General features: G+C 44.3%; 3 protein-coding genes across 8 annotated transcripts in view; 2 read left to right on the top strand and 1 right to left on the bottom strand.

Annotated features, from left to right (window-relative positions):
- Ssh (Protein phosphatase Slingshot) overlaps positions 1–8816 on the top strand; it is a 139713-nt gene extending 130897 nt beyond the window's left edge. For all 6 annotated transcript variants that reach the window (XM_076811984.1, XM_076811993.1, XM_076812035.1 and 3 more), the window contains 3 exons: positions 1702–1971; positions 3250–3806; positions 4347–8816. In XM_076811984.1, the coding sequence (XP_076668099.1) occupies positions 1702–1971; positions 3250–3806; positions 4347–6358 (2839 nt within the window). In that variant the 3' untranslated portion in view covers positions 6359–8816. The remainder of the gene's footprint in view (positions 1–1701; positions 1972–3249; positions 3807–4346) is intronic.
- Positions 8817–8966: 150 nt separating this feature from the next.
- LOC143368923 (striatin homolog) lies at positions 8967–11042 on the bottom strand. Its single transcript, XM_076812156.1, has 6 exons — positions 10945–11042; positions 10406–10629; positions 10048–10237; positions 9674–9875; positions 9284–9478; positions 8967–9213 (listed from the first exon to the last, which is right to left on the bottom strand). Exons 1-6 carry the CDS (start codon positions 11025–11027, stop codon positions 9052–9054), a joined length of 1056 nt encoding a protein of 351 aa, XP_076668271.1. The 5' UTR covers positions 11028–11042; the 3' UTR covers positions 8967–9051.
- A 734-nt stretch (positions 11043–11776) lies between these two features.
- The window catches only part of Gprk1 (G protein-coupled receptor kinase 1), a 39165-nt gene continuing 29419 nt past the window's right edge, over positions 11777–21522 (top strand). Inside the window, exon 1 of the mRNA XM_076812072.1 lies at positions 11777–12391. Coding sequence (XP_076668187.1) covers positions 12279–12391 — 113 coding nt within the window. The 5' untranslated portion in view covers positions 11777–12278. The remainder of the gene's footprint in view (positions 12392–21522) is intronic.

The following is a 21522-nucleotide window of genomic DNA, read 5'->3' on the forward strand; positions in this document are numbered from 1 at the left end:
CAACCCTTAAGGGGGTGGAAAGGGGTAAACTGTGTTTTCACGGACCTCTCAATATATATTAAGCCCGATTAGATATCAACTCGGTTTTTGAATACAAAGGTTATCCACACAAATCCATAAAAATTAATTTCAGAATTTTGCCCTAATCAACCCCTAAGGGGGTGAAATGTATTTTCACGGATTCCTCAAAATCTTTTAGGCCCGATTAGATATCAACTTGATTTTTTACCTCGAAAGGTTACCCACATAAATGCCTAAAAACCAATTTCAGGATTTTGCCCTAATCAACCCCTAAGGGTGTGGTGAGAAGGGGTGAAATGTATTTTCCTGGAGTCCTTAATATCTCTTAGGCCCGAAGCGAAGCGCGGGTATATTTCCTAGCGTTTAATAAAACGCAGAGAGTTGACAAACGCGCATAAACTGCGGTAAGAACTCATCAATTTTATATTATATTGCGGTCTGGTTATGATATAAAACTCTTATTTTCTCACCGCAACGTAAGTAGTTTCGAGTGGGTCGAAACTGACCCAGCTCCGTATCATGCCAGGGTTAAACTTATAGAAGTGTGTGAATTATTAGACTCAAGTTATAAAACTACAAGTAACAAGAGCTTCCTTTGCAGATAATACTTTATTCACACTTTACGGCTATAAATTCGGTTTTCAATTCATAACTTAAGAGTTCGCAGTTCGTCTTAATCTCTTTATTGTGATGCCAGCTGCGAATTAAGCGCTCTATTTCAAAAGTACGTAAAGGCGCAGCAAACATCATCTAGACTCGCGACGACAAGAGATACACGCACTAAAAACAGAAAGAGCTGCGAACAAACAGCTGAAATACCAAAGATTTCAGTTGACGAGTGACTGGCAAAACAGTTGCGGAGAGAATAACATTTCCCTACACTTTTCCGCGCTTATAATCATCGTGAAACTGGAATGAAGTATGCATCGACACGGGTCCGGTACATTCAACCAACAATATCCTCAGATTTCTACAGAAACCAGAGTCTAACAATTTGCACACCTCTGTGGAATCACGCGATTCATTGGCTCCCGTTCGCAGAGGGGTTGAACGTTACTCTCGCGAACACAGACATTCATCCCACCCGACTCATTCGTGGAGAACTTGATAGACATCCGTTGGTTACTTGGCCGGCTACTCTTTTTCCCCTCGCCATGTGCGAATTCGGCGCGAGCAAAATCAGAAAGCTGTTGGAAAAACAGCTGGCCGTCTAGGCGAGTTTAGCTTGGTGCGCTGCCAAAATCGCTGGTTTGTTGACGTATCTCTTGGCGTTTTCGATAGCTCGCGGACCGTGCCTTTATCGCTATCCTTCAATTATTTCCAGTTTCTGCGTCTATCTAGCGTCTATTTCGAACGGCATACTCGCGGCTGTTGGGGCCGCTGAAGCTGTTGGGATTTCCGCATACGCGGGGCATCAGAAGTTTCGCAATTCCTTGCAACTATCCAATTAAAACTTCATCTTCCGCTGGCGCAGAACTTTCTCCAGCTGCCGTCCGCGTCTAACCACGCCTATAATCCGCGTCTAAGAATATTTTGTTAGATCTGGAGAAGGCAGTTATCGTCGCTGATAATCGTCATAGTTATCCAGTTTACTCCGGGATATGTCCGAGCGCGCAGCTCGGAAACTAGGACGACAAAGATGTGCTAAACAGTGGTGCCCATTTGATTTTGTCGACGCAGGCCCAGAGAAAGGGACGAGACTGAGCGCGTGATCCGTTCGACGCTGAAGGAGATCATGATGTCCGTGGACCTCGACGAGGTAACCTCGAAGTACATTCGAGGTCGTCTCGAGGAAGACCTCGACATGGATCTCGGGGAGTTCAAGCCGTTCATCGATCAGGAGATGCTCACCATTCTCGGCCAGATGGACGCGCCGACTGAGATATTCGACCACGTGTATCTGGGTAGCGAGTGGAACGCCAGCAATTTGGAGGAGCTGCAGAAGAATGGGTGAGCTTGATAATTTCCTCGATTTCAGGTATTCCTTAACCCTCCCGTTGCAACTGGCGCCTACAGGCACCGGGAATATTCGCTGACAGTATGCTGCAAACGCCCGATGGCCGCCCAATTACGTTTCATCATCGGACGCTAATAGCAACGTAGTTTAACCCACTGACAAAGGAATTTCGGTAACCCGAAAATTCCGATTGCTTTTTAAACTCTGCAGGCTTCTAGGGAATCTCAATAGAAGTATCAGGCAATTTTTATTCGCCCCTACTTTTTTTTGTATTTGTATTTGTATTTTTTGTTATTCCTGTGTTTTTACACAGGATGGCGTTTCAAGCATTTTTGCTTATATTGCCCAACGAACATTAGTCATTACCATTTTTCCCTCCTCTCTCCTTCGGGTCCCAGCAGCAGCAGCGCACCGGGAGAAAAGTGGTCACCCATCTTTCCCCAGTGCACCGCCCCGTGATGCTTAACGTCGGTGATCTGACGAGAACCGGTGTTTCCATCGCGGCTACGGCCGCTGGTCCCCTACTTTTTTGGTTCTTCGGGTTGAAAACACTCCTTAAAGGTCAATGCGCGCTTTCCTGTTTCTATGCATGTCCTGAGAACTTGTTTGCCTCGCTGAAATGAGAATTGATTGGTTATTATGCTCTATAAAAGTGTGCAGCAAAGTTACTTAATCGTTCGCGGCGGAGCACGTTTCTTTATTTAACCTCCGCATTTCAAAGAATTTCAGTGCGACCTAAGACAAAATGAATTCTTCGTAATTTTTATTTTATTGCAACAGCAGTAGCCGCGAATAATCCTGAAAACAGTTGAATTTGTATTATATTTGGGCTCAGTTTGGACCAATTCATGAACAAACTTTGTCTCTATGTATGAAGTAAAAATTATTCCAATTTCAGTTTGGCGATAAAGAGCCAGATAGCTCTCGCCACCTGCCCCTCTCGACCATGGGAATATACATGGGTTCCAGGACGACCCAAAATTGAGTAACTGCAGATAAGGAAACGCGCCAGTGCTCCGCATAATGCGACACTTTGGTCCCAACCCAGTTGCATTTGAGCAGACATTACTGCAGTGCCCGTTAGAGAACACGCCAGAGCGAAAGTTATGCCCAACATTGCCCAATAGTGCCTTGCTGTGAATTCTTCCGCAGCGGAAGGGTTAAGGACCTCCTCGAAAACGATTCCCCTTATTTGAAATCTCATGTAACCTTAAGTTTCGTGGCCTTTCCACCGACGTCTTCTAAGCCGACCACAATTGTTGTCTGTTCAGCGTCAGGCATATACTGAACGTGACTCGGGAAATCGACAACTTCTTCCCCGGGATGTTCACGTACCTGAACGTCCGCGTTTACGACGACGAGAAGACCGACCTCCTGAAGCACTGGGACGACACCTTCAAGTACATCACCAAGGCGAAGAAGGAGGGGTCGAAGGTGCTGGTGCACTGCAAGATGGGCGTCTCGAGGTCCGCGTCGGTGGTGATCGCGTACGCGATGAAGGCGTACAACTGGGACTTCTCGCAGGCGTGGAAGCACGTCAAGGAGAAACGGAACTGCATCAAGCCGAACAACAGCTTCCTGCTGCAGCTGGAGACGTACCAAGGGATCCTGGACGCCATGAAGAACAAGGAGAAGCTGCAGAGGTCCAAGTCGGACACGAATCTCAAGTCTCCCACTTCGGTGAAGGATCAGTCGAAGAAGGAGGAGAAGTCTGACAACGTGGACAGCGGCCTTCAGGCCATTTCCGGCTCAGAGCTGAAGAAGACCAGTCAAAGGCCCAAGAGTTGGTCGCCAAATGTGAAGATCGCTGAGAACATGTTGCCTTCTGGTACGTTGCGTTTTATGAATAAAGACCCCGTAATGAGTGACCAAGAATAGATCTAGGATCCTGTACCCTCGGGAATATTCTTTTACACACCACTCGTGTGGATCTCAGGCTAGTCACTATATCTCTGCAAGGGACAATATTTTCAGTTTCATCTCTGAAATAGCGTCACAACATTTGCGAACGTATTCTATAACGTGGAGGTAGAAAAAAGTCGAACATGCACTTGACTAACAAGAAGATTAAAATCGATTTTCCCAAAAACATTGCCTCGATCGAAAAAAAAAGATATTCTACAACTTCGACTTATTTTTCTACAATGATCCACTTACAATTGTCAGATGTATGCGCTCTGAACAAATATTCAAAGTCTTTTTTCTTGAGAATGAAGCCCCAGATCAATCATTATTTTCTTATATTTTGATACAGTATGAAGATTTTTGACTACTTTCCCCATTCCTCAAGTGGGCCCTATATATTTCGGGTGACCCAGAATTCTATCCAACATTCACAATTCTCGATGTAATCGGTGCTTTGTTGCAGTTCCCCTTTCCCAGTCTCTCGAGAGCATCGACAAAACAGGGAGCACAGAAGTGACCAGGGAGGACCTCCTCCGCTCCACCAGCCAGAAGCCAGGCATGGCCCAGGAGGCTAGGAACGTCCTGATGCCCTGCGGCAACGGTCAGTCGTACAGCGTGTCTCAGAACCAGATCGTTCACTTGCCAGGCCCGTCTGCCGACACACCGAGCGTGAAGAACAGAGTCAGCAGGCTGGAGACTCAGGGCCAGAGGAGGAAGGGTCTGGTGCTGAACCTGACGAACCAGTTCGAGGCGGTGAGCAGCAAACCCTCGTCCCCTAGCTCGGACACCGACAGCAAACCGCTGCCACAGAGCCCCGTCTCCAGCGTGAACGAGAACGGGCTGGTGGAGCAGTCGTCCGAGGTCATGTCGGCCGTCACCGTGAAACAAGAGGTCTGGGACCCAGGCGAGAAGCAGGGGAAGAAGCCAGAAATTGGTAATGATAGTGATTGTCTAGTCTGGACTGCATCGACCGATGCAACGTGTACCAATTCGTGTAGTAACGCTAAGACTAACGGGGAAGTGGGTGGTGAGAGTGAGTGTGTCGCGACCACGACGCTAGTGTACCCTGGTCACCTGGGTCGGAAGCCAAGGAAGGACGGTGACCCGTTCAGCACGCAGGTGGACAGAGTTTTCGACAGGGAGGAGAGGCAAGGGGAGCCCGTGACAAGGGAGTCTCCGAGCCGACAGAGTTCCTGGAGCAGCTACGACAGCGCCGTGATCCTGGACAACAATTCTGTGCACAGTTCGTGGGCCACGCTGCCGTCGAGGAACAGCTCCTGGGGTTCGTACGACATGCGGCCGTCGGATCTGCTAGGCTCCAGCGGTCTCTTTCCTTACGACAAAGAGGAAATACCCTGGCATCCAGGCACGGTGAAGCGTACAAAGCAGAAGCTGGAGGAGAACACCTCCTCTGGGACGGTGAAACGCGTATGCACGCAGACTTCCGACGGGGACGAGAAGGACAGGCTGCCTGCAGAGGAGGAGTCGTACAACCCCGTGCTACTGCACCACACGGCGTCTCCCACGCTGCGGAGGAGAGACACTTCGCCTAGCCAGGAGAATAATTTAAAGGTGGATCCGGTTAGAAACTCCCCGAGCCCCGTCAGGAGGATCGACATCTCGCCAGCGTCGATGAGTCAGGTTGGCAGACTGTCCACGAGCGCGCCAGCCTCGTCGTCTCTCTCCTCCGACCAGGACCTACCGTCGTCCTTGAGGTCCTGCAAGTCGGAGAGCGAGACCTCGAGCCCCTGCGTCGTCAACACCACTCAGTTTCACTCTGTCAAGCACCACAAGATGGTGCTGGAGAATTTAAGCAACAAGTCGGTGTTGAACAAGCGCTGCCTGTCCGTGGACGACTCGCCGGAGGCAGAGTGTTCGCGCAGCATCTCGGGCATCGTGAAGAATCTGAAGAAGGAGTTCGAGGCGAAGTCGACGAAGCTGGAGAAGAGCCCTGAGAACAGCTTCGAGAGCGAGTCGTCGTCGATGGCGGCCACCCGGCCGAAGAGGGACGTAAGGATGAGGAGCCTGCCCTCGTCGCCAGTGATCCCCCACAACGAGTCGAAGATCCAAGCCCCGTCCGAAACCAAAGACAAAGAAAAGGTGTGTGGAGTGTCCTCGGAGAGCACAGAGGACCGCTCGGTTAGGGTCCTGGTGGGCAAGTACGAGGTGAAGCCCGACACGAGGAAATCGACGGACATACAGCTGCGCGTGCACAAAGACAAGGACACCGCGTGGGACTCGATAGACGCGCAGAAAACGAAAGTCACCCCTGAGTACAGTCGAAGATCAGCGCCAATCATGATCAACAACCACTCGTCCCCCCTGTTCACAGAGGGCCCCGAAGCGCCCGGCAGGCCGCCAGTACCGTCGATCGTGGCAGCTAGCAAGAAACAGCAACAGCACGGCAGGACCCATCCCCTCGCCAGGCTGCAGGTCAGACCTAGGCATAGCAGTCCCGTTTACAACACCATGTAGAAGGGGGGACGGGGCTGTTCACTCCTGTTTGTCGAATCTGTGCGCGCGTACCTGAATGCATAGGTATGTTGTGTCCACGATGAAATTGTGTGATCTCTATTGATGCCAACGAGTCGAGGATGACACGACGGTCCTCTTCGGGCTCGACGACAAAGGATCGACGGGGGACAAGGGTTCAGGACTCGGTTCCCCGGCCATCGTCGGTTGTACAGTTCACTGTGCCACGCTCCGCGACAACCAGATACCACAGGACACATCCAGCTCGATGTTTCTTAGGGCTGATGCCTGTGCACGGACCCCTCGTGTCGCTCTGCGCAAAGGTCGCGTCCTCCTTGACGGACTACTAGGTGATCGCGAGCAGAACAGAAGGCTGTTGGCGATACTTCCCGCGAGTTTCGGTGTCCACGATCTCCGTCGATCGCGACTCTTTCCTAGGTTCGTTTTAGTAGCATCGAGCGGGCGTCTCGGAGTCAATCGAATCGACTGAAATCATTCTCCTCTGATTAGGCGCGAGGACATTTTCGAAGGCAGCCACGGGGCAATACTATGTATTGGAGAAGACCAGTGTCTTTTCAGCCATTTTCGTGGAGTTCGTCCCCGTTCACTGCTGTCGAATGGTCCGACGCAAACGGCGATCTTTGCGTAGCGCGATACAGGCACCTCATATAGGCCGTTTCAGAACTATGGGTACAGATGTAACTGGTTTAATAAAGCTCCCACAAGGGAACAGAAGAGTTCTGATACAAGTACGTCTGATACAAGACTGATCGTCAGACTGATCAATAAACCCATATTTCTCGTCGTTTCCCTTACAGCGACCATCCTCGCGTCTCCCTTAGTCCCAGATGCAGATTTGAAATAGTTCCTCTGTGATCCATCGAAACTAGTTCGTTCCCTTCGTCGAGCTCCACCATCCGGTTCAACTGTTGGTACCCATACTTCTAAAACACCTTGACTAGCGCTTTAATTCTACGAGACACCGAATACACATGCCCCTCCCCCACCCTATCCTCTCCTGTGCGCCGTTTCGTCGTGGAGCGTGATCATAAGGCACGTTCAAGGTCCTTCAACGTTTTATGTTCCTTCTTCGTCAGACGTGTCTTTGGCCTGCTCTTAGTTCAATTATTTTTTAAGCTGGAAATGCAACAATTTTGTAGGAGGCCGACGGAAGACTTGTTATTCCTACGGCGGGACGCGTGTCGTCGCAGACCTCTCTATGTATATTGGGCTTGGAATCAAACGCGATGTGTTTCTTTCCCTTTTTTTTTTTCGTCTACGAGAAGAGACGTGTCGCGCAGAAGTTGGAGCCAGCGTGCTCAGCTGTTTCGACGTATGCAGAGGCGCCACGGCTCGGTCAGGCTGTGAACGAAAGGTCCGAGGCCCGCGTGCGCACTCGTGCTTGCTCCTGCTTCTGCTTCCGTTGTGATTTTACGCCGCTGAGAGCGTTCAAGGTGAGAGGGAGAGAAAGGGTGAAAGAATGGGTGTGAAAGAAAGCGCGCGCGAGAGAGTGAGAGAGAGAAAGAGAGTGCAAGAAAGAAAGAAAGAGAAAATGAGAGAGAGAGAGAGAGAGAGAGAGAGAGAGAGAGCGGGAGAGGAAGAGAGAGAGAGCGATTGTGTACAAAGAGAATGACGTGTAACGTTAAGCTATACACACTATTAGTAATATTAGAGCGAACAATGTGATTAGGAATGGTGCACAGTGCATGTGAAGAGACGAAAGTAGCGTACCCCCTATTTTCTCCGTGAGAGGAGTGCCACTGAATCGTTGGAACGATTCATGCCAGGCCTCTGCAATCGACCAATCGTAATCGATCAATTCTACACATTGTACTCCCCTCCATGATCGTGTAGCATCGCTGTGTGCAACCCACCCACCCCAACCCTCCCGTCACTATTCATTTGCCACCGTGTTCGGTTGATATATCGTTGATATACCGCTTCTTTCCGTTTTACCAACCAGTAACGACGACGACGATTGTCTAGCGAATATTTTATCGGAGGAGAGGAAACACGGCTGGTTTGGTCAGCGGTCGTCGTTCTCAGACATATCATCGGACTCGTTCGTTCTGTTTGCGTTCGCAAAGCCATGTCGACCAATTTTATACTCCCCTGATGATGATGATGTTAATGATGATGATGATGATGATAATGATGATGATGATGATGATGATAATGATGAAAGATGATGATGACAATGATGATGCATGCGAGGCCCGTTTTGATAAGATGCACCGCGACGATTGTGTGTGCGTGTGTGTATGTGTGCGTGTGCGTGCGTGTGTATTAGAAATATATTTTATTACTGAGATAATTTTGCAGATAATTTCTCATACGTTCATTCTAACCGCTGTTGTCTCTCGGACAAAGTATTCGAAACGGAAAACAATCCTGAGAGCGAACACTATTAAACTGTAACACAATTGAATTAGAATAAAAAAAAAATGTTACTTCGCCAATATATTGTGCTTTGCGTTGTCGACTCAGAAAGACACAGAGCCCCAATTCGAGACGATCGACTCGTAGAAGCTGCTGTGGAATCGTGATGCGATTCCAACGTAACCTGAGGTACCATCAACCGTTCAGTCATCCACCAATGTAAGAACGCGAGTTTGCTTTCGTGGAAACGTTTAATTCCCAAGGGCACAACAGACAGGCAAGTTCATGCCGCTGGAAACCATTGAGATGACCTCTGGTTAACCAGGTTGGGCGTCAATCTCGAAGATTCGCCTGCCGGCGCAGAAGGCGAGTTGCGGCACCACCGATATCGACCTCGTCTTCCTCGCGTGCTTCGGATTCACTGGACCGACGTCCAGGTCATACGTGCCTCCGCTTAGGTTACTGACCATCGCTATGCTCTGCCAAAGAGACATGATTGCCATCGTCGCGTGGACTGCTCAGCTATTGGAAAATCTACCGGCAACTTACGACGTGAGATCTCAAGTCGATCACCCTGAAGAGATTATCGTCTGTTCCGCCACAGGCTATGAACATATTCGTCACGTATTTCCCACAGTAGAGCATAGAGGAATAGCTGTCTGGCTCCAGAGTAACCAAGAGCTTCCCACTACCATAGTCCCATAGTTGGATAGAGTTCTCCCTTTGCCAGGCACAGGACAGGATCTGCGCAGAGATTGCAGGACATTAGAAACCAGCGTGCGTGGTGAATGCGATAGGAACTCCATCTGAACGATATTGGCAGAACTGTATCATGGCCACCGCCTTGTCGCTAGGATAATTCTATACTTTTGTATCTGCCTTGTGAGATGGAAGCTGTCGATACGAATATAGCTATGTTTGAATTTTCTACTTGAATACCTCCCTCCCGTTCGTACTGATGTCGAGCCCGTCGCCACACATGTGGACCCCGGATATGCGTCGAAGGGCGTACGGCTGTCTGCTGTCCCAGAACTGGATCGTGTCGTCCCAGCCGCCTGTGATCAACTCGTGCGCCGATTTAGGGTTGAAACAGGCACTGAAGACCCTCGACCTGTGGCCGTCCATCACCTCCAGTGAATCACTGCGAAATAAATTCGTATAACAGAGTTGCCGTGATTGGCAACCACTGTACGATGACACATCGCGATTTATATTAACGTAATCGAAACAAGGTTGACTCGAGGCGGTATAAGTACTTGCGTGTACTTCGAGTCGATCAAGCGAGATAGAAAAGAAATTACGTTCCGACGAACCTTGCCTGAAACACCCTTTCCTGCATCTTGGTCTCCTCGTCGTACAAGTAGATCTTCGCGTCGTCGCCCACAGTTACGAATTTTGGCAGATGGGAATGATAAACCAGGCCAAGGGTTTGCCTGTTTTCTCGTATCGTGTAGAGGCACTGAGAGCTTGGATAATGCCAGCATTTCACGCATCCATTGGCGTCTGCGATCGTCAAATAGGATAAGAAATGGTAAATAAGGAACTGTTAGTGTTTTTGCGATCTTGGATTTAAAGAAAAGAGCGATAAAATCATTCGACTAGGCGTAAGTCGAAAAATCATTCGAGTACTAGGTATAGAGAATAGATAAGACTGCTAGGATTTGTACTAACAGGTCGCAATTACTGTACGCGTGATGGGATGGGACCTGCGAACTGGTCTGTGCCTAATCGCAGTCGTTGGACTTGGTTTCTGGATCATTTCTGCGTCACGCAACGACAATGGGTCTGCGCCGCTGGTGGTTTTGTACAGTCTAACCGTGCCATCCGTCAGGCCTGCCGCCAAGAAGTCATGGGTCTCCGTATAACATATACAAAGGATATCTTGCTCGATGTCTCTAGAACCAATATTCCTTTATCTGCCAAATTTTGATCGATCGAAACTCTGAAAGCGTTAAAATCCCCCCGCCCCTCATTGGTTGCGTAGCTTTATAACCTATTAAGGTTCTCAGAATGGTGAGAAGATTCACTCTGAGAAAAATAACTCTTCCATCATTCTTTTTATCGTCAGTTTTGCTCCTACAGAAATACAGAGAGATGATCTAATAGCCGTTACAAATCTCCCACCTTTAAAGTAATTAACGAAAAATTGATTTCGCAGAAATGCATAACCAATTGCACCGTTCGTTTTGCTTAACGACATGTTTGCATACAACTGTCTGATGACCGTTACGTTGCCATCTATTCGAACTTGATCTTGCACCAATGGCGGAGAGCTACCTTGCGCGTAATCCATCCTACTCGGCCGCGACTCATTTGACTTCGCTTCATCGATGCTACTAACGCTAAGAAAACAATTCTCATGCAATTCCCACAACGGGTGAATTCCACTTACGCCCAAATCGCCCGTGGTTTTCGTTTAAAAATGTATGAAAATCTCCCGAAATATGGAAGAGAAATCTGCGGGAAAGGTATTATCGGAAAATACGAGTTTTTAAATATAAATTATCACTCGAAAACAGGAACATATAATTTATGATATTCGTTTTATTACAAAAAAAAACGGAAAATTCCTACCGTCGTGGGCGCGGGCGATTTCGGCGTAAGTGGGATTCGCCCTTGCGCATAATCTACGAATAGATTCCATTTTCGGAGAAAAAAGGAAACCAGTAATACATACCACTGCGAATCGAATTTTGACAAAGGTTGAAACTTAGAAGTTCGTGTTCACTGACCTACCTGCCGATAAAACAGTCATTCTAACATGGGAATTATTAAGCAAACTTTGGGGGTTACGGTCGTTATAAAAATCGGAATGACGATCGATTTTGCGTTGAAAGACTTCAGGCATGTTATCGGATCCATATCGACCATATCCTTACATTCTCATTTTGAACCATGGTAAGCCGCAATCTTATTAACTGTCGCTCGAGGACGGTGCCTCGTCTATGCTCCGTTAAGCCAGCCGAAAGATGTCGCCGCGGTCGGCTGGTGGCGTTCAACTAGCCACGGACCAATCAGAGCGCAAGTGCGCGCGGGCTCGAGGCTCGCGAGTTCGTTGGCTGTCAGTCCGTAAAGAGTCCGCTACAGAGGAGCGTCCGCGCGTTGAGTGATAGTAATCGCGTGCAAGCCCGCGTCTCCTGCGCGTTCCATTCATTCTCGGGGCGAGGGACTGGCGGATATGAGCACGTCGAGGTTCGACGCCGTGTCGCCCGCGTGAACGGTCAACAGTTTTACGCGGGTGAGTGTGTCGCGTACCACCGTGGGGGGAGTGTCGTTAACCTCGTAGAGCTCGTCGAGAGAGATCTCGGGGGTTTGATCCTCGCTGGAGTTATCGCGCACAGATTCCCCCGACACGGAACTGTCAGACTCGCGAATCCGATTGCACGGCGATCAGTCGATCGAAATGTCGGCGATAGCCGCGTCGTCCCCGGCGTCGCGACAGTGAGAAACAGCGTCCGCGACGGTCCGCCGAGCGTCGTCGACGGGAACGAGTCCAGGGTGAGCCGTGTTCGCTGGTCGAGAGATCTAGAGGCCACCAAGGAAAATGGCGGACCTCGAGGCGGTGCTGGCCGACGTCAGCTACCTGATGGCCATGGAGAAGAGCAAAGACATGCCGGCCGCTCGCGCCAGTAAAAGGATCATCCTGCCCGATCCCAGGTACGCCCTGACTCGTAGATCCGGCCGTGTCGTCCAGTGCCGTTCGCCGATCTGGCCACCCCAGTAACGCCTTGCCACTAGCGATGGGAACGATGCGCTCGTAAGCAAGCGGCAACTGCTCCTATTAACGTAAAACGCCTCGGTTACGCGTAATCGCTTCGGAGTTTCGATCTGCTTTGTTTCCTGCTAGATTGTCGGAGCGAACTGAAGGAACTTCTGCAATTAGGTGCTCTTGCGCGCAGCATCGCTCTGGTTATTAGCTCGAACGGGCTATCAACAAGTTTTCAAATTCAATCTTACAATTCGCAACGGGGGAAACAATTCATAACTATGCTGCTCGTAAAATTAACTAGCGTTAGTAGCACTGTTATAAATAATGGGATAATGAGATGCAAATATCGATCGATACATTTTCTACTTCGTTAATATTAGTACACAGACAATATTCGTACATGTGGGGTAGTAGATGTGATGTATTCCGATTCCACCTTGCTTTTATTGGCGTTCGACAGCGTCGATTAATCGATGGGGTTTTGATTGATTGTGTGCACATTTCGAAACGGTGGTCGAATTAGGCCCATCGCTACATCTCACCACGTTTCCTGCCCCTCCCTTTTTCGGTCCCGGAGCTCTTCCTTGTTTGACACGAGTTCGCCCGCTCGGTCTCCCTCTGCTGTTTCTCGGCGCATGCGCGTGCATGCCTCTCGGCTCCCTGGCTTCGGTCCGCCTCGGCGGCCGGCGCGCCGCGACCGTTCCGCAAAAATGTTTACAAACAGTGGGCTGTTGGCGATCGGAGGCGCGAATAATAAAAAAAAAAGCAATGATCTGAAATACCGACGGGTTTTGCGATGCGATTGAGAATGTTGGGCAGTCAATAACCCTCTGCGATCGAACAACAAACATCTGATGATGACCATCGTTGTTTAGCGTTATGTACTTGTGACAGCTGGAGGAGAATTAAGTTGGTCTAATTGCACTTGTTGTGTGACCTTAATAATCATCGCGTTGATAATGATAACAATAATACTGGTTTATCCCTCTAGATTCGACAGGATCTAAAAGTCGTGTGGATTAATTACATACGTGTAAGACATAACGACCTATAACCTATATCTTCTGTAGAGAACACGACGAGTTAGGAAAACAATGTTCGCAGTGGTGCATGATAATGCTTTTCTATTTCAATAAATTCTACAAGGGGCTGTCCTTAAATTTCGTAAGGGTAATTTTTACGAATTCTTACCCCCTCCCTCCCCCAGTATAAGAATTCGTAAGATTTGATATTCCAACCCCCTCCTTACGTAATATTTTTTACACTTAATATTTTTAGTTATTAAAATTCTTTTAAAGGCTTATATAATTCATTTAACTTGGTTTCGGGAAATTTAAACTAAAACTACTTTTCTGGAACATTAATGATAGCATTTGTATTTATTTAAAATTCGGTTAAACAATATTTGATATTCCAACCCCCTCCTTACGTAATATTTTTAGTTATTAAAATTCTTTTAAAGGTTTATATAATTCATTTAACTTGGTTTCGGGAATTTTAAACTAAAACTACTTTTCTGGAACATTAATGATAGCATTTGTATTTATTTAAAATTCGGTTAAACAATATTTGATATTCCCACCCCCTCCTTACGTAATATTTTTTACACTTAATATTTGTAGTTATTAAAATTCTTTTAAAGGTTTATATAATTCATTTAACTTGGTTTCGGGAATTTTAAACTAAAACTACTTTTCTGGAACATTAATGATAGAATTTGTATTTATTTAAAATTAGGTTAAACAATATTACGCTACCTGACTCCCCCCTTGTAATAAAACATAAGAAATACGCGACCCCCCCCCAAAAAAAGAAGCCTTACGTAATTTATGGGTGGCCCCCAAGGTCCGAAAATTATCAGGGCACAACGACCAACCTAACCTTATTTTCCTGTGATACAACAACTGAAATCGATGTTTATAACGGATTTCGAAATGAGAGCACAATCTTAATTTTCCGTTTTCAATGGAAAACTACGGGTGGAATAAAGCTTTGTCCCGTGTTAGTGACAGGAATGAAGTCATTGGCCGATTATTTGAGAATCGGATAGGATAGCATACGTACGTGGTATGTAGGATGCGTCGGTAAATAGGTATGCAATGTGATGAAGATTAGCCTCGCTATAATCACCATATGTATGCACCATATATGTACATATGCGTACACATACGTACACACGCCATTGAACACAGAACGTCGGTCAAAGTCGGTGCCCGGTGATTTGACGAACGGTCGAACCGTTGATCGATACTCCGCGTCGATTATAATGTGCCAATGTTTACACTGCCGATGTTATTTTCGACCCGTAAAACACGGACGTTACGAAGGTACGCCGTGAAAATAAGTCGATTGGATAGCAGCGGGCTTCCCTTTTGCTGGCAGCCCGCCAACGGCAAAGACGAACACGTTTCACGTGCTACGCGACCTCTGGATAAGGCGAAGTGACTTGGACCAAATCCGCGGAACAACTGTCTATCAGAATTTTCTTTATATCTAATTTCTTAATTCATTTTTCAGTTGAATATGCAGGTTATAGACGCGAATAGGTACGTGCGCTTCCGCTCTTGTATCGTTACGCGCCTATGTGTGTTGTACATACAATCGAAACCACTTAAAATTCGAAATAGTTCCTTTTTGCAAATAGGAAGTGAGGTAGAGAATAGTCGCACGCTATAAGTGCACAAAATACGGAGAACTTGGATCATCACGAATTTTATGGAAAATAATAGTGTAATTACAGTATGTACTTAGTGATTAGAAATAGTAAAATAATAGTGCCACTACATTGGGCATTAAGAACAATGGAGGGCTCGGATGCAATAAGGGGACTAGCGCTCGAAAATGCGAAAAGGTATTGTCCAAGCGCTAAGAAAAACTGGAAAATTAAATATTGTTAAACTGGATTTTAAAATATATAGTGTTGTAAAGCTCGTCACGGCACACATTTTTCTTATTTGCAGTTTTTTTATCGAATCATTAGTATTCGAGATAAAAATTATAAACGAGAAAAAATTCTTCGACCAAAATCATTATTTCTTTAAACATAAATTGCGATAACTCGAGTAAATATTAAGAGATCGTTATGAGACTTGAAACATAAGACTCAGAAAACTCTAGCGAAGCCGTAAAATGTATGCACCAAACCCTTATGTTAAAAAATGTAATAGTATTTAATTAAAAAGTAATACTGGACATAACCCATGTTTTTCAACGTTCACCGTTAAAAAGTATCGAGGCAATTTTGAGGTACATATAACTTGCAGCGACAAAGTTTTTCCTTAATATACAAGGAAGATTTTCACCAATTTTCACACTGATTAATAAATAATTGTAGAAGATATGACGATATATATAAATCTCACGCGCCACCAATAGTCAACAGCCGCGTATAATGCGCTATTTAGTAGTTTTATCGTCATATCTTCTACAATTATTTATTAATCAGTTTGAAAATTGGTGAAAATCTTCCTTGCATATTAAGGAAAAACTTTGTCGCTGCAAGTTATGTGTACCTCAAAATTACCTCGATACTTTTTAACGGCAAACGTTGAAAAACATGATTTATATCCAGTATTACTTTTTAATTAAATATTATTACATTTTTTAACATAAGGGTTTTGTGCATACATTTTACGGCTCCGCTAGAGTTTTCTGAGTCTTACGTTTCAAGTCTCATAACGATCTCTTAATATTTACTCAAGTTATCGCAGTTTATGTTTAAAGAAATAATGACTTTGGACGATGAAAGATTTTTCGGTTATAATTTTTACCTCGAATAGTAATGATTCGATAAACAAACTGTAAATAGAAAAAACGTGTGTCGTGACGAGCTTTACAACGTTATATTTTTTAAAATACAGTTTAGCAACATTTAATTTTCCAATATTTCTTAGCGTTTGGACAATAATTTTTCCCATTTTCGAGCGCTAGTCCGCTTATTGCATCCGAGCCCAATTTACAAACATGTATTAATATGGAAAATCTAACTTGATAGCACACGCCTCGTTCTACAAACTGTATCACAAATACTGTTAGTAGTTGGGAAACTGTTCCCATCACGGTGTAACAGCCGTGGTTCCCATACACAGAAATCTCGTAGCTATTCTTTTACATCGTGAAATCGGTTAGCAGCAGGAGCCATCTAGCATTGAATACAATAACTACTACTGTGCGCTTCGCGATCACACAGTACGCGACAAAAATCTAAATTAGGCATTACTCATCAGTCACACATATATACAGTAAATCCAAAATGAAATTTCGATTTGCAAATCCCTGTTCCTGACATCGAATGGGTATCCAAAATAATCCATAAATTGCAGAAAATTTGATTCACCAGTTATGTGCTCTCGGCAGGATTCGCGAGCTTTCTCATTTTCTTCGTTAATGAAACAGCTGACGCTGATAATTTTGTTTTAATAAAACAAAAACATCCCGCAGCTCTGCAATTACGGAGTTTTTTGCTTTCCGCGCGCAACGTGGTTTCAAAGTGACAAAAAAAAACTGGAAGGGGATGTCAAAATGTTCAGGAACCGTGTCGCCGAGCTCCGTAACGCGCGAAAAGCGTGCTAGAAGGGGACGCCGAGTGCGTGCGTCTAGCAATAATTCATCGCGGTTTCATAAACCGACCGAATTTTTCCAAGCGTTGTTTATGCAGCAAGACCGAACCGCGTTTCACGCGGTAGAAATTAAACGCGACTCGGAAATAGAAATATTCCGGGGGCCGTAACTCGAGGGCAGTGTTTCCCAACCTTTTTCCGTGGGAACGAACTTACTTCCGTCTTAGAAACACATTTAATGGTACACCCGAGCATGAATAGCAGACTGTTCTTTGATATTTTATCATTTAAATACTGCTTCTTAATTTCATCAGTAATTAGGGGAAAGGTGGGATAGTTGATCACAGTTTTGCTTTTTTTATTAAAATAATGATAATGGTTTGCTTTGTTTGTATTAAATTATGTAAGTTGTGATTCTTAGAGTATTCTCAATATACTTGTACAAATTTGAGAGCTGAAAACTAAATTTAATGATTGAATTTCAACATTTTCTGGCAGTGATGTTATGCACAAGTATCCCCCACTGAAGGGGAGACTTGATCGAAAGGTTAGGGAGACTTGGTCAGTGAACTTTACGAGTAAATAACACTGTGATTTAACAAAATGACAAATCGATCATCAGACAGTCGAAATTCCCAATACTGCCAATAATAGGTGGCAACTAACCCGATTAGACGGCTTTAATTTTCGCCACCAGATGGCGTAGCGGAAACAAGAAAATGCCAATTCTGTCGTATTGCTCCTGTCTCTGTTCTTCTATGTCTACGTTTATTAGGGTTGTTCCTATCTCTCTTCTCCCTCTCCTTGCTTTCTCTACATCTTCTATCTCCATTCCATTTCTTCTGTAATACTGCTCTCTATCTTTTCCCCATCTAGATTTATTTCTTTCTTATTTTTCTTTTATTAATTATTATTAAAACAAATTTCCAACATTCAGTTATCATTTTATTGTTCCTACCTTCTGTTTTTTTTCCTCGTATTTTTGTGCTCTTTTTCCTGCTTCTGTTCATATCTTTTCAATTTTCGTCTCTTCTAGGATGATATATGCATGTGGCTTTTACATAACTACTACGTAGTCAGAGAACAGTTTCGTAAACGTAGAAATGAAAACCAGAAAGAATCTGAAAGCTTGATGTTATGGTTAGGGATTGCAAATTTACCGACTTTTTCAATTACCGGTAATTCGGTAAAATGTTCAATCGAAATCGGTTTACCGGTATTTACCGGCATTCTAGCTGTATTTGCGAATGGCCCCAGTGGCCGATCGACTCGAGATTTGTGAAGAGGGTGTTTGCACCCTAAATCTAAAATTGTTGCTTCGGCAATTTATTAGTTTACGAGATATTAATAAAAAACTTTTAGTATTTCTGTTGACTTGTTCCGACATTACGCATTCCACTTTCCAACTTGTTCTGGATATTAATATTGGTTGGGGTTAGATTAGTGCGGGGGGCGCGTAAAGCTATGTAAGTTTGGAGATTTCAACCAGAAACTTGGAGATGCGATCCATCCTGTTATACAGGGTGGATACCTATTACTTTATTGATAGGCAATACTCTAGGGGAGGAGGGAGGGGGGGGGGGGGTGATTCTACAGGCCAAAATAAGACGAAAATATAGAATACAATTTTTTAATGTCGCGCTTCGTTTTCGAGAAAATTGGCTTTGAATTTCAGCTAAATATGCATGCCATTTAAGTGCTTGAGGGGGGCACGCGGAGGTAAGTAACGCGTCCAGCTGTCCGTAGGACAAGTTGCTGGGAGGGTAGGATTAAACCCCTACGTGTATACAGTTCAGAAAAATAATTTGTAAAACAAAAATTAACAATAATTTTTTATTAATATTTCGGAAAATAATAAATTCCCGAAGCTACAATTTTAGATTTAGCGTCCACACCCCCTCCCCACCCACCCCCTCAAGCCTCGGGTCGATCGTCCACTGGGGCCATTCGGAAGTGTATCCGGCATTTTTTTCAGCTATTGAAAACATAAGAGGCAAAAAAAACTTTCTCAACTCTAATCGAGCATTATAAAAAATATATGCAAATAAAACTATTTTGCAGATAAAATATAAAATGATATAACATAAAAGAGATATATTTGTATAACAATTGACTATACTTATATATGGATCTTCACCACGAAAACAATGAAAAGAATCTTAACTTACATACACAATTAATTACTTTTGTATTTAACAATTCTTTTTAACAAATAAGCACCCCCAAAAAACATAATTTGTCTGAATTTTGGTCCCCTGATCGCGACTTAATTTTTGTACAAAAAAATATCCAGCCACGGATAAAGCGCTCTCAGATTCTACAATTTGTTGGTCGAGTAATCATTAAAAAATCATATGCCATTTGTATATATTTTCTCCTTACTTTTTCTACTTGAGAATACGTCCATTTTTTTGACGACTTAATTCAGATTTTTAGTTTCCTTTCGGATCAGAGCTGGTTTTTCATCAGATAAGTACTTGGGTTTTCTCATTATTAGTCGTTGAATTTTTTTTTTTCACTGATAACGTAGTAGATGTCGACGGAGTTAATAAACGCATATATCCGGTATATTGCTATACGTAATTTATCGAATTACCGGTAAAAATTTGTGGGTATTTCTCGCGATTTACCGGGAAACCTGTTCACCGGTATTGCAATCGCTAGTTATGGTGTCTTCGTGTTGTGTTCCAGAAGGGGTTGTTTAAATCCATTTGTTTTATGGTGACCTTCCGGTCGAAAAGTCGATTTTTTTATTTCATTTTTCGAATATTTAACCTTTTAGGAATACGTGTTTAAAAGGATTTGGTCGAAATTCGTAAAATTCCCGAAGTTATAGGTATTTTAGTAGCGGCAAATGCATGGGTCATTCGGCGCTCACGTAAAACTTTAAACCCGTTTTCCCCGAAACAGTGTTCTCAAACTCGGTGGGACCTGTATCTCCAAAAGTTATTATCCGATTCGACTGAAACTTTTTTTATTTTGAAGAATATACTTCTGGCTAGGGGCAATACCAGAAGAAAATACAAAAATTAAAAATTTATAATTTTCAAAGGCTTTGAAAGGATGTAAACTATAGGGAAAAAGTGATTTAAAACTTCAAGTATCGTTATTTTCTAAAAAAAATGTCATATTTGTATTTTTTCTGGTTTCCCCTCTAGCCAGAAGTATATTCTTCCAAATAAGAAAAGTTTCATTCAAATCGGATAATAACTTTTGGAGATACAAGGTCCAACCGATTTGGATGAATTTTTTAACGCCTTGACTTTAACGACTCCCCAGTGCCGTCTGCAATGATTAATTATAAAACAAAAAATATATTTCTATAACTTAAGACATCCTTAATACAATGCAAGAAGTCCCATTAAATTATATACAGTAGTTTTCCTTTAATTAATTCCTAAAAATCACCTATTTATTGGGGCTCTAGACCTTAATGCAGGCTTTAAATTTATGGTGAAATTTGAATTTTTCTAACATCACTATCACCCGTCAGTTTTCTGTAAAAGCTCCCACTAGTCTTCTCGAATTCGAATCCTGAATACGAACCGCTCTCTTTGAGCGTCATTCAATTGCGATTCAATTCTGGCACGGAGTACGTTCCAAACGATTCGCCCCGCTACATTTAACTGACGAACCGTCCAGTTGCGTTCGATTTACACGACGGGCGAGGAAAATCGCCCGAAAAGTCAAAAGATCATGGACGCTGGGTGGCTGGGAACAACTGAGAAAGCGATATGTAGTCGTTTTCCCACTATATCATTGGCTCTGATAAAAGAATTTTGGTAGTTCAAAGTTCCCTCCAATTTTCAGAAATTCGACATTTTCCCCACTCGTACATTTCGGAGTTTAACAGAAAATGTTCAATTTTCAACGTGCACTTGCGGCACGTGATGCTATTATTAAAACAAACATTTCTCTTTGCGCAATCCGTGCGGGGAACGCCTATGGGCGTTCAGCGAGCATGCATAACAAATGCGAATGGAGGATATCCGCACACAGTGTATGCCCAACAGTTTTATTTCAGCCCCAATATGGTTCAACCCCTTAAGGATGTGTCGGACGTACAATATTAGACAAAAGTATATGAAATTTGAAATACTCGAATATCCACGTCTTACGCATAGTAAATATAGATGTAAGGAACTCGAACGACAGTTGGAGTCTTACTTTTAATCCTAGGAAGATATGTTTGACTTTACAAATGCTTTCTCAAACATTATTAGCTAAACTTTTGCCAGTGAAAATGCCCGGGATTCACAATTTTCTCAAGTAATAATTTATATCTTTAAAACGGTGTGGCGAAAAAGATTGAAACACGGCAGATATTTTCATCTCCCCTTAAACTACATGTAAAAAAAAAATTGAAAACATTGGCACCATTTCTTCAAGATTTCTTCAGCTGTTTTATCCGTCGAGATCGTCTCTTTCCATACGTGTAAAATGAGTGAAGATTAAAATCGTTATAACTCAGTAACCGTTTCGTGAATTCGTTTAGAATTTTTCGAGCATAACAGGAAGAT

This window comes from Andrena cerasifolii, chromosome 1 (genome assembly GCF_050908995.1).
Source record: "Andrena cerasifolii isolate SP2316 chromosome 1, iyAndCera1_principal, whole genome shotgun sequence".
NCBI lineage: Eukaryota > Metazoa > Arthropoda > Insecta > Hymenoptera > Andrenidae > Andrena > Andrena cerasifolii.

Excerpts from the sequence above, each read along its gene's own strand:
- LOC143368923 (XM_076812156.1), bottom strand. The coding sequence starts at position 11,027 with ATGGATTACGCGCAAGGTAGCTCTCCGCCATTGGTGCAAGATCAAGTT. Across the intron at positions 10,630-10,944 it reads GTAACGGTCATCAGACAGTT|AGACATCGAGCAAGATATCC; the intron begins GTATGCAAACAT and ends TATTGGTTCTAG. Across the intron at positions 10,238-10,405 it reads GCGTACAGTAATTGCGACCT|ACGCCAATGGATGCGTGAAA; the intron begins GTTAGTACAAAT and ends TGACGATCGCAG.